This window comes from Chrysochloris asiatica, unplaced genomic scaffold (assembly GCF_000296735.1).
Source record: "Chrysochloris asiatica unplaced genomic scaffold, ChrAsi1.0 scaffold00008, whole genome shotgun sequence".
Classification (NCBI taxonomy): domain Eukaryota; kingdom Metazoa; phylum Chordata; class Mammalia; order Afrosoricida; family Chrysochloridae; genus Chrysochloris; species Chrysochloris asiatica.
Window position 1 is genome coordinate 23,973,881 of NW_006408526.1, and position 12,872 is coordinate 23,986,752.

General features: G+C 46.6%; 1 protein-coding gene across 1 annotated transcript in view; it reads left to right on the forward strand.

Annotated features, from left to right (window-relative positions):
- TTC12 (tetratricopeptide repeat domain 12) overlaps positions 1 to 12,872 on the forward strand; it is a 41,288-nt gene that overhangs the window by 24,823 nt on the left and 3,593 nt on the right. The window contains exons 11-18 of the mRNA XM_006833831.1: positions 2,122 to 2,290; positions 3,849 to 3,941; positions 5,280 to 5,340; positions 6,035 to 6,172; positions 6,590 to 6,688; positions 7,166 to 7,234; positions 10,867 to 10,968; positions 11,409 to 11,508. Coding sequence (XP_006833894.1) covers positions 2,122 to 2,290; positions 3,849 to 3,941; positions 5,280 to 5,340; positions 6,035 to 6,172; positions 6,590 to 6,688; positions 7,166 to 7,234; positions 10,867 to 10,968; positions 11,409 to 11,508 — 831 coding nt within the window. The remainder of the gene's footprint in view (positions 1 to 2,121; positions 2,291 to 3,848; positions 3,942 to 5,279; positions 5,341 to 6,034; positions 6,173 to 6,589; positions 6,689 to 7,165; positions 7,235 to 10,866; positions 10,969 to 11,408; positions 11,509 to 12,872) is intronic.

The following is a 12,872-nucleotide window of genomic DNA, read 5'->3' on the forward strand; positions in this document are numbered from 1 at the left end:
TGTGACCCCACGTACAACAGGATGGGATGTCACCACTAACTCCTGTGACCCCACGTACAACAGAACGGGATGTCACCTGGTCCTGTACCATCGTCACAGGTGTTGCAGCTGTAGGGGGTCATCTCCTAGAACCATATCAGACAGTGTTCTGTTGTGACCCATTGGGTTGTCATTGACTGATTATTTAGAAGATCACCAGACCTTTCTTCCTTATCTTAGTTTGGAAGTTCCACTGAAACCTGCCCACCATAGGTGATCCTACTGGCATATGAAATATTGATGGCATAGCTTCCAGCATCACAGCAGCCTGCAATTAGCACAGTGCAACAAGCTGACAGACAGGTGGCAGTTTCTTGACACAGACAGGAGTAATCAAAGAGAAGAGAAGTACAATGATTACTGTGCCTAGCATTTCGAATCCATAAGCTGTTCTGTGAGAGAAAGATACAGGAGTCTGTTTCTGTAGAGATTTACAACTTTGGAAACCCTATGGTGGTTGGTGGTGGTTATGTGCTGTGGAAACCCTATAGGGGTCAGTTTTACCCTTTCTATGGGGACACTATGAGTCAGAATCGACTAGACAGCAGTGGGTAGAATTGGGTTTGATAATCATGGATAAACTACATTGTAGGATTGAGATACAGTGTTAGCGATAAAAACACGGCTTGATATGAGGGCTACCAGTCAAATCCCATCACCGGACACTTTTAGGGCCTTGGTGTATGTCTTCTCCTTGACAGCTGTGTGCTGTGTAAATAATCACTTACTGGAGTCATGGGGAGAACCTGGGCTAAGGACCCACAGGTGATAGGTCCTACCTCTGTGTATCATTTGCTCTTCTCTAGTTTATATGGTAACCTCATCCTCCTGCCTGCTCTCAACCATTTCTGCACTTGGTCAGAAATCCCTCACCACCACCCTGGAAACAGCGTGCAGTCTAGGAAGGAGGGCAAGGGTTGTTGATTAGTATTTCTATAGGATAAAGCACTGCCCTGCAAGATTGGTTTGAACTGCAGTGTCAGCAGTTCAAACCCATCAGCCACTCCTCAGAAACCCTATACTGGGTGCTATGAGTCAGAACTGACTCGATGACACTTAACAAATGATAGTCTAGCTCTGGTAGCATAGTGGTTACGAATTGGGCTGCGAACCCTAAGGTCAGCGGTTCGAAACTACCAGCCACTCCGCGGGAGAAAGATGAGGCTTTCTACTCCCGTAAAGATTTACACCCTCGGAAACCCTGTTCAGGGTCGCTATGGGTCGGAACCGACTCGACGGCACTTAACAACAACAACAGTCTAGTTTTCTAGAAAGAACTCAAATAGTTGTTTTGACGATTATGTGAAAATTCATGGTCTAAAGGTATTCCACAGTTAAGTTGTTTTCTTTCTCTTTCCTCACATTTCTAGATACCACAAACCAAAGAGCCTTCTGACACCAATAATGATGGTAGTTAGCTTATGTATGCCAGTCCCTGTTCTAAGCATTCATTCATTTCATCCTCATAACAAGTATAATAATTGTTAGTCAGCTCCAACCCATGGCAACCTCATGTGCATCATCAGAGAAGAACTGTGCCCTATATGATTTTCAGTGGTTACTTTTTCAGAAGTAGACTGCTTTTCTTTCAAGGCCCCTCTGGGTGGACTAGAGCCTCCAACTTCTCAGTTAGTATTTGCACCACTGAAAAACTGTAAACAATTCTGTTGTTATGTGCCATGGAGTCGGTACCGACTCATAGCGACCCTGTACAGGGTTTCCGACGCTGTAAATCTATATGGGAGCAGAAAGCCTCATCTTTCTGCCATGGAACAGCTGGTAGATTGGAACTGCTGACCTTGTGGTTTGCAGTCCAGTTCCTAACCACTATGCTACCAGAGTGCCTTAAACAATTCTGTTAGATAGGTCATTATTATTTTTCGTGTTGGAAACGGAGGCACCGAGTAGTTATGTACGTTGGCTAAGGGTGTTCCCCTGGTAATTCATGCCCCGCTGTCTGCTTCTAGAGCCCGTGCTCTTACTATTTCATCTTCCTGTTTCTCAAGTGAGTGGAAATTGCATTGCTTCCATTGGGATGGAGGGGAACGAAAGTGGACTGAGTGCTGCCCCTGTGTTCTGCAGAGGAAAACCAACGCCTACTGATGCTGCACCCCAACATGGGCAGGCTGCTGCCCTCACTCTTGTGCTCCAGAGTTGTGACCATCCGGCAGCAGAGCCTGGTCCTGCTGCTACAGATGGCCCAGACCGAGAACGGCCGGAGCCTGATCCTCAGCCACATTGACCTGACCAGGTAAGGCCTTGAGGGCGGGCAGAACCTTACCTGAGGCATCTCAGACCACCACCTGAGAAGTGAAGATTTGCCTGGGTTCCTTCTCATGCCTCTGACACATGAGGTGCCACCAGGCTTGACTGCAGGCCTTTGAAAGAAACACTGTTCCACAGGCCAGACACCTATCGGACCTCCTACCACGAACAGTTTCACTTCCTCTGAGCAGTTGGCTGGTTTCCATCACACAGATACTGTAGGCATCTTCCATAGCCAGATTGGGGACCCACACTTAAAATATGTCATTTGCTTTTGCCCGTTAGCCTCCCTCCTGAGTCTTTATTTTTCCTTCTTTCATTCCTGTTTGAGGTAACACTGTTATTTTGCATGTCCTTAAACTCCTCTGGCACAAGGTGGAGAAGTATCAATAAAGAAACCCAATCTCAAAAATGTTACAATTGGGTCTTTCCCAGGCTTAAGGTAACATTTGTGAGCCTCCCACCACCCTTTTATGCTGTCTCTACTTAACAAATCAGGGACCCCGGGATCCTGTCCCTTGGTCCTCGTCTCAACAGTGGCTTTAAATACCACCAATAAATTCCCCTCTCTCTCTGAACACTAGATGGATGCCACTGGACTTCTCCATCCCAGTGCCCATTGCTCTTATTGTTACTAAGTGCTGTCCAGTCAGTTCCAACTCATAGTGACCCTGTATAGTGTTTCTGACAGCGGTTGACGTGGGCTTGAAACAACAACCTGTTAGCAGTCCATAAGTTTCATAAACTTAAAAAAATTCCAAAATGACTTTTCAAACCGGGTGTTCTGACTGAATCTCCTGTCTCTGTAGATGGCATTTCCTCCCATCTGGTTGCCTAAGGTTACCCTAGGTCCCTGCTGTCTGAGCTAGCTAGTGCTGCTTCAACAGACACAAGTGGGCGACTCTGACAAACCCAGTTATTTCCTCACAGTTTAGGAGGGGGCTTTCTCTGTCGACTTTGGAGGAAGGGTCTTGTCTCTTCTATGTTTCTGCTATAGCATCTTCACGTGTGGCTTGACATCTGAGTCACTTATATGGAATATTAGAATAGGCAAGTCTGTAGAGACAGAATGTAGATGGGTGGTTACCAAGGGCAGAGTAAGGAGAAGTGGGGAGTGGCCTCTTAATGGATACCCAATTTATTTGAGTGTGTGTGTGCGGTGGGGGACAGTAATGAAAATGTTCTATACATAGTGGCGACAGTTGCCTAGCATTGTGAATATACTTAAAATGAACATTATACTTTAAAATGGTTAGAACAGTAAAGGTGATATCGTGTGTCTTTTACCACATTAAAAAAAGAGAAACTTGGCTGAAACCTTTCAGCCTTCTGGGAATCACACTGCGTGGTGGCGCCATTGGCATAGGATAGTGTCCTGTCTCTTTGGGGTACAGCTGGGCTTCCTAGAAGGGCAAGACAAGGCCATCCTCTCAGCTTCTTTCTCCCTGATTCTGACTCTTTCCTGATTTCCTTCAAGACCCCCCCGCTGGGGATGCCTTGAGTTTGAGGACCGCTTACTCTGGGTTGTTAATGGATTTTTGCAGGTTGTTGGAGGCCCTGGTGTCATTTTTTGATTCCTTAGATAAGAAGGCCAATACTGCCATGGAACTGCTCACAGACTTGGCTCTGGAAAACAGGTACATTTTATTTGCAGAAAGTGGCATTTCTTTTTACACCTCTGTTCAACTCTCTGACTCTCACAACTGAGCCACGTACAGGGAAGATGGGCACCACAGATTCACTCATAGCTGGACTGCCACCTTCTAGGAATCCCCAGGGGCCAGCACTTCCATACGGTCCCTGTGAGCATGGGTAACCTGGTTTTCATCGTATTCAGAAAAGTGCCTCTCATGTAGCCAGTTAGCCATGTGCTGGAGAAGGCCCTTCCTTCCCTAGTTGCTGCCTGGTACCTAGGAACTGGAGGTCTAGTGTGGTGCTGTGGGCTAATGCGTCAGACTGCAGTCGTTTGAACTGCAAGGTCGGTGGTTCATGCTCACCAGCTACTCCTTGGAAACCCTATACAGGGTCGCTATGGGTTGGAATCGACTCAACAGCACTTAACAACAACAACCTAGTAACTGCTCAGCAAAAGTTCGTTGAATGAATGTTAGTGAGTGAGGATGAATAGTAACAAAAACTGTTAGCTCTCATGGGTTCTCTCAATTTTTTATTTATTTAATTTTTTGCTTAGTTGATGTGAAAGACAATAAAAGTCTTAAATTCTCCATAATTCTTGAGAAATCAGAGTTGTAACCATTTGTGGTTTTGTTTTTTTTCCTCAAAACACATCTTGGTTTTTTCAGTTCCTCACAAACTTTGGGGTATCTTGTCTGAGAGATGACCTGTAATGAGAGAGAGCGGCTCATGCCTGCCAGCTGACCCGGGCTTGGTACTGCTGTTAAGTGCCACCAAGTCAGTTCCAACTCACAGCAACCCTGCAGAGGGTTTCAAAGGAGCAGCTGATGGGTTTGAACCACCACCCTTGAGGCTAGCAGTCCAGTGCTTATCATACAGTGTCACACCAGGACTGGGAATGTTTACTAGCTGCTCTAGCATGTGGAACTATGAGTGCATCTGGAGCCTGCTAAGGGTTGTGACGAGGAAGCAGGCTTGCACTGTATTTACTATTTGCACGGCTCACAGTAATCATATATAGACTCCGAGCAAGAAGAGGGGGTGGTATATCAATTTGGCAGAAACCTAAAAATTGTGGCAACTTCTGCTTAAGAGAGCTACCATCGGAGTTCTTTCGTTTAACTTCAAAGGCAGTTCTCCAGACTTGGGCACGTTAAAACCACACTGCATACTCAGTGACCTTATTTTTGTTGTTATTCAGCATGTATCATCCTTGCGTGCGCTGTAAATCACACGGGCCAGAGATTGTAACTGTCTGCTACATTACCCAAGACACTATCTGTATGTTAGGGTTTGTGAGGTGGCATAGAAACAAATCACGGCTGATGTTTGCTCCACAGATTCCAAGTCTGGTTCCAGGCCAACCTTCCAGGTGTTCTCCCTGCGTTTATAGGCGTTCTGGTGAGCAAGCCCTCATTTTATCATCTGTGACAGGCACTCTCAGGAGCATGAACAGAGCTGTGTAAACACAGTTTACACTCCAGAACGCCTGTTGTCTCATGGGTTGATTAATCATTTATTCACAGCTGGAATTTACTCAATCCTCAGCTATTAAAGCAACTGCAGTTGGGACAGGTGGAGGTGGCATATGGAGGTGACTGGTTGCAGGGTAGAAAAGGCTGAAGTTGCAATGCATCTTAGGTGAAGAAGGGGAGAGTTTGTCAGTTCTGCCAGTCTTTTGATGACACTACGTCCCACAGGAATTTCCACGTGCAGCCCAGTCCCATGAATGGAAACCGTCCCTGTCTGGAGGACAAGGGTAGCAATCTGAGCTGAGTGAAGGCTAGTAAAGGGAAGAGGTTTCTCCTGAAGCTGGGCTCTGTCTCCAGCAAGCCATAAACATTTCAGGGGACCTTAGAAAGCATACACATGGAGGTGCTCAGAAGTGAAGGGAGGTGAAGGGAGAAGGAGCTGTGCTGAGAAGGAGCCTGAGACCTTCTGATTTCTAGGCCAGGACTTATGGGTCTTTTACACACCCACTGTGTGCCTTCATCCGATTGCCATGGTGACCCCACTGATGCCCCGTGATGGGGTGCACGTGACAGCGCTGTTTACCTGCTCTTTGAGGACTCGCTTTCTCTTGATTGACTTTTAGAAGAGAGATCCCAAGCTCACCAACACCTCAGCTCTTTGCCAGTGCATTGGCATCATGGGGAACCTCAGCACTGATGCTGCCATCCGAAGACAGATGGTCAGCTGTGAAGATTTTGCAGACACCGCCTTAGGCCTCATGGTATTTTAGTTATTCTATTCCAAGATGGGCTTCTGTCTTCTGGGAGTATCTTATTCGTCATGGTTATCTGGAATTTCAAAAAATGCTGTTTTTGAGGAGGCTAGGGCAAGTGGTTTATCTCTTCTATAACTTGAGAGTCCTGGGCTGCTAGATTTGCAAATCCTCTAGGCTGTGTCCTGTCCACCCTGGAGAGGTTTGAAAGATTTTCTGGTGACCCTGGCTTGAACATACATGGTAGCCAGTCTCCTGTACTTACACTGACACAAGGAACTGGTCTTGGGTCCTCCAACACCACTTAAGTTCAAGACTTTGGCAATTTAGGTAGTGCGAGTGGGGATGAGACCATTGTTGGGGGGAAGAGTTGACCATGGGAAGACAGAAAGGCCATTGATTGATTGCCTTGCTGTATATCCCCAGGCCAGGTGTGAGGAGGGCCTGGGCCTGTTCAGAGATGTCATCTATGCACTCCTGGGTCTCCTGATGAACATGTGTCTGCACTCCCCCGTTGTCTCTGAGGTACAGTCTTCTTTTCTCCCTACCTGGAACCCTGGGGCAACCTCAACATGCTCTACTGCCTGAACTACTCTTAATTTTACAAAGCGAATGGAGGAAAGAGTGTGTCAACATTGTCAGTGGGAGTGGGGAGAGAGAGACAGGCAGTCTGCAGTGTGGTTGTGCAGAGGGATGGACGAGTCATCCAGTTATTTATTCATTCAGAAGCACTATCCAAGGTCTAGGATGTACCAAGGGCAGTACTAGGTGCTGGATTTGCAAAGTCCTCTTATCGAGATTTTACCACGTAGTTAGGGGATCCAGACACCAAAAGACATAAGAGCAATGATATGAACGTGTTGCGGGAAAACTGTGGGCAGCTGACTGCGGCGGCATAAAGGAAAGAGTTGGTCACCTCCATTTGAGAGCTCAGAGGAGCTCCATAGAGAACTTGGGGTCCCAGAGGATTCAGTCTCCTCTCCCCTCCCTCTGCTGTTGCAGGCTTGGGCCTTGGAGGTGAGCAGAAGATGCATGGGTCTATTGAACAGCCAGGACGGCGGCATCTTGACAGTAAGCTTCTCCCGGGGAAATCTAGAAATGACTTCCAGTGGTCTCATCTTTTGTCTGTTTGTTTTGGAAATCAGTGGTCGTCACTTTTTTGAGGTCTCCACGCATTTGAGAGTGAACTGGATTTCTTAGGTATTGTGTAGGCACACTCCACAGAACAATGCCCATAGCACATACATAACAAATTCTACCTACTGTTTCTGGAGCTCTGAAGACCCCTGCATGCCTGTCTGTAGACTTGTTTGTGCAGGAAGCCAGGTTAAGGATCCCTGTTCTCTGTGGTCTGGAATCTTACCAGCTTCTGCAGTGGAATCTATCAGATGAGTCTTGTTTTAAAATACCCCTATAGCAATTGGTGGCAGGGCGAGCCGGGGGTGTGTGCCGTGGAATCTGTTCCGACAAATAGCAACCCTGCATAGGGTTTCCGAGGCTGTAAATCTTTATGAGAGTAGAAAGCTTCATCTTTCTCCTACAGAATGACTAGTAATTTCAAACTACTGACCTTGAGGTTAGCAGCCCAACTCATAACCGCTACTCTACCAGAGCTCCTTGGAAATTGGGTAGGCTGTGATTTTATTTGGAATCCCCTTTTCCATAGTCCAAAAGGCCTGGACCATAAATCAAAGCCAGTGCTCCTAGAGGCTACTGTTTATGCATAATGGCTCTAAGGCCCTTGGAGACAGATCCGGAAATCATTTTCCTAATTCCGTTTCTGACATTTAGACGAGAACACTGAGAAAGGTCTTTGGTCAGCACAGTGTATCAGGGGAAGGATACTAAGATGATTCAAGAGTCTGTTGGTCATCATTTTTGGATGTGTTCTTCACCCAGATTAGTGACCACACTGTTTCTTTGCCTATCAGGACCCGGGCCCCAAAGCCTAGAGAGAATGTGGACAATCAGGGCCAGATCCAGGCAGCTGTGGGAAGCCGCCCTTCAAGGACCACAGACTGGGCACTGGGCCAGGGTTTTAGTAAAGGTTCTAAGTAGATTCAACATACGCTGTTTAGGGATAGCACTCCCATAACATCCCTGAAGCCGATTCAGACCTCACAGGAGTAGGATTTTCAATGTGCACTCCATGAGTGTGTGGCAGGTATTAATTTTCCATCTTATAGTACATTGTGTTTGTGCGTTTTCATGGGAGGGGCATCACAACTTTTGTCAGAGCTTCAGAGGAGGTCCAAGCCCCTAGAAGTGGTAAGCACCAGTGTTCCCAGAGGCTGGGGCTTTTCTGGAAGCTTCAGTCCTAAAGCTAGGCCTGTTGTTGTTATTAAGTGCTGTCGAGTCAGTTCCCACTCATAGCAACCCTGTATAGGATTTCCAAAGAGCAACTGGTGGGTTTGAACCTCCGACCTTGTGGTTAGCAATCTAGTGCTTATCCTACAGTGCCACCAGGACTCTAGGGCTATGCTCCAATTAAGCCAGTCGCCATTGAGTTGACTCCGACTCATAGTGATTCCGTGTGTGTTATGATGGAACTCCGTAGGGTTTTCTTTTAAATTGTTGTGAAAAAATTTGTAACATAATATAAGCCATGTCAGCAATTTCTGTATGTGCAGTTCAGTGACATTGATTACATGCTTCAGATTATATCAGCATTCTCAATATCCTTTTCCAAATCATCTTAAACCACCATTGTTGTTGTTAAGTGCTGTTGAATCGGTTCCAACTTACGGCAACTCTGAATAGAGTTTCCGAGGAGCAGCAGGTGGGTGTGAACCACAGACCCTGCGGTGCTAATCCTACAGCGCCACACCAGGTCTACTACCACCTTCATTAACATAAGATAAATGTGCCATAGGATTTTCATTGGCTGGTTTTCAGAATTAGATCACTGGGCCATTCTTCCAAGATACCTCTAGAGGGATGTGAACTTCCAGCCTTTCGTTAGCTGCTGAGCACATTAGCCATTTGCCCCACTCAGGATAGACCATTCAGGGCTATGTCAGTCCCTAGATATCGTCAAGATATCTCGAGGGTCAGATTTCCTCAAGATTCTGCATGTGCCCCAGTTGGGTGCTTTCCAGCAGCTGGACAAGGTTGTAGCTTCACTGGGGAATCTAGTCCTTCAAGAAGACTCTGTCTCCTCTGCACTGGGCCTGATGAGATGTGTGGCATCAACTTCAGCAGGATTCTAGGATCTGTAAGGAGCAGACTACAGAAACAGGGCTGATAAAATAATCATGCCCAACTTTATCCCCTCTCCTTCTGCTGATCTCATTTGGTAGTGTAGTGGTTACGAATCGGGCTGCAAGCCTCAAGGTCAGTAGTTCGAAACTACCAGTGGTTCCGCGGGAGAAAGATGAGGCGGTCTGCTCCGGTAAAGATTTACAGCCTCGGAAACCCTGGGTAGGGTCGCTATGAGTCGGAACCGACTCCACGGCACCTAACAACAACAACAAGGGCATTTAAGAAGAAGACAAAAAACTTTAAGAAAAGTAAAACCCATATTGGCAAAGCAAAAGGCAAGTTCAATGGGTAATTTCACCAGGTTTCTGGCAGAGGGCTAACAGCTGTAGGGAGTGGTGATCAGTGAGGCAGGGCCGCAGAACCTTCCTATAGAGTAAACAGAAAGGGACGCAATTGGGAAGGTAGTGCCCTGGAGAGAGAACTGAGTCTCCAAAACACCAGGTGACATGAAGGGCAGAAGTAAGAGGTGGAAGGAACTTGCATTTGTCTCCCAGGCATAAAATCGGGGCATTTTTTTTATTTAAAGGAATTGAAATAGTAAAGAGTTTTACATTCTAATATTAATGGAAGGAGTCCCTGGATGCACAGATAGTTAAGCCCTCAGCTCCTAACTGAAAGGTTAGCCATTCAAATCCATCCAGAGGTACCTCAGAAGAAAGGCCTGGCAATCTGCTTCCAAAAGGTCACAGCCTTGAAAACCCTATAGGCCAGCTCTACTCTTCACACATGGGATCACCATATTCCATAATCGGTTCTACAGTAAAGTTAACAACAACCACCGTTCAGGGGCACCATCTCCCAATTGAGACTTCCTTCAACGTAGCACAGATGACATTTTCTTAGGGTTGTTGTCATTTCCCTTAAATGTGACTGAGCAACTGCCACCAGACATCTCAGGGAAGTCTCCCACAGAAAAAGAAAAACCAAGACTAATAAACAGAACAATTGAGCCAAAGGAAACAAATCACATAGGAAATTTAAAATATTGACTAGTCTAATTTGTATCCTTGGAGATATTCAAGACGGTGTCAATATCCTTAAAATGGAAATCTTCCAGAAAGTAGTACAAAACCACCAAGATCGAGAAAACACACAGATAAAAGGTAGAGCGGCCTGAAGGCTCCGCCCAGGTGCCTGCCCAGATGAGGACACTAGTTTCCTCGGGTTGGACCCGCTGCCCGTGTGAAGCAGCCGTCAGCCGTGCTGCTGTGCACCAAGGAGCAAGGTGTTCACCCCTTGGAATGGGGTCTCCAGCAGCTTTATTGAAAAGAACCACATTTACCATCTATTACTTGACCATTACTTGTTTGTTCTGTTTTTTTGTTGTTATTTTACTAGCAGTGCAGGTGTTTCCAGTACTAACGATTACTAGTTAACTCTTAAAGGCGGTCCGCAGTTCTGAAAAGAACATGTAGTCATCCTGCCTTTTCTGCGGTCCTTAGAGAGCTGCCGGCGTTTTGAGCCGGACCCTTCCGTCTTCTCTGAAAATCGTAGTGGAGGCCCTGCAAGCAGGAGTGGTGAAGAAAATGATTAAGTTCCTGAAGGTAACGTATCTTCATCGGTTCTAGCCTCTTGAATTTCAAGGCATCTCATCATACGTTACAGGGGGAAAAGAATTAAGGAGGGCTTTGTTCCATTAAAGGAGTCCTGGTGATACAATTGGGTTAAAACCTGGGCTGCTAACCACAAGGTTGGCAGTTCAAACCCACCAGCCACTCAGTGGGAAGCAGATGAGGTTGTCTGCTTCCATATTTACTGCCTCAGAATGCCTTCTCAGTCTCCTCCCTAACCCCCATGCTGCCAGATTAAAGGCAAACTCGGGAGTGTCTGACAGGCCTGTGTGGCAGAGCAGGGATGAAGCCCCAGCTACCCTCAGGGGAATTCTCTTTAACAACTTCAGGAATTGCAGCTGCTCTCTGCAGTTACTGGTCAAGAACAATCGCAAGATTGATTTTTCTTTTTCTAATTTCATTCTGAAATCTAGACCGGAGGCCCGACTGCGTCGCATTATGCCATCAAGACACTAGCTATCTGCACTAATAGTTGTCATGAAGCTCGGGAGGAAGTAATACGATTGGATAAAAGTAAGTGACCGTTTCATTAAGCTGAGTCCACACCCCGGAGGTTAATCCATCCTGGAAGCCAGCCACAGTGAGAACTGGGGAGGAGGAGTGAGAAGGGACTCTTCACCTCTCCCCAGTGTTTACTGGAGAAGATGTCCTTTCACCTGCCACTTGGGAAGCATTTCATTAACCTCTTGGCTGCATCCACATAGCAGGCCCAGGCTGGAGAGGGAGATGAGAGACAGCTCAAAGGCACCAGGGTGGAAGCTTGTTCTCATCAAGTTGAATGGAAATCATTTCTAAAGCATTCTACTTATACTAACCTAACTTCCTTCAGGAGGGCGGAAAGCCCATCAGCCTTTAGTGAACAAGGAGAATACCAGAGCCTGAGCCTTGCTTTAGGAGTCCCTGGGTGGTGCCAGTGGTTAAATGCTTCACTGGTAACCACAAGGTTGGCGCTTTTAGTCTGGTAACTTAAATTGGCTGTTGTTATTCTCAGCTGTGAATCTCAGCCAAGGCAGCCTGCTAATGTTCTCCTGAGCACCTCTGGAATACTCGGAAAATGATCACAGCCGGGCACCTTCCTTCTGCCTTCTGGTTTGTTTTTTTGTCTGCTCGTACTAGATACAGCCACGTTGCTGCTCAGTTAGGGTTGTTAGGTAGAACTTCTCCCATGGTGGGAGGTAGAGCTTCAGGACAGGAACCTTAGAGAAGACAGATCTGGGCTCAAGTCCTCACTCTGCCACTTACCAGCTGTGTGGTTGTACGTAAGTTCTGCATTTAACCTCTCTGACCCCCTGTATCCTCACCTGTAAAATGAAAATAACTGTACCTCTTCTCTGGTGATGGGCTAAAGATTAAATAAGTACATGATGTGATTAGCACAGGGCTTCGCTAATGGCAACTATGTATGTTAAGACCTTTTCCTCGAAGCCTCTCTATAGTGTCTGTGTTAGGCGGTGTTGATGGGTGCTCTCCAGTATGGTAACCATGATAACCATCAGCCATGTGTGGGAGTCCTGATGTGGCACAGTAGAATAAACATTGGACAACTGACTGCAAGGTCGACAGTTCAAACTCACCTACTGCTCCTCAACATTTAACAAACAGCCACGTGTGGCTATTTAAATCCACCTAAATGAAATACCTATTCCTCAGTCGGAGTTCGGGTATGGCGTTGTGGGTCCATGTGCTGGACTGCATGACTATTTTGAATCATAAGGTCGGAGGTTCATGCTCACCAGCCGCTCCTTGGAAACCCTATTCAGGGTTGCTATGAGTCAGACTTAAGGGCATGTAATAACACCCATCCATTATGCTTGCTGTGTTTCCCATGTTCAGTGGTGGTTACTTGCTGTGTTTCCCATGTTCAGTGATGGTTACTT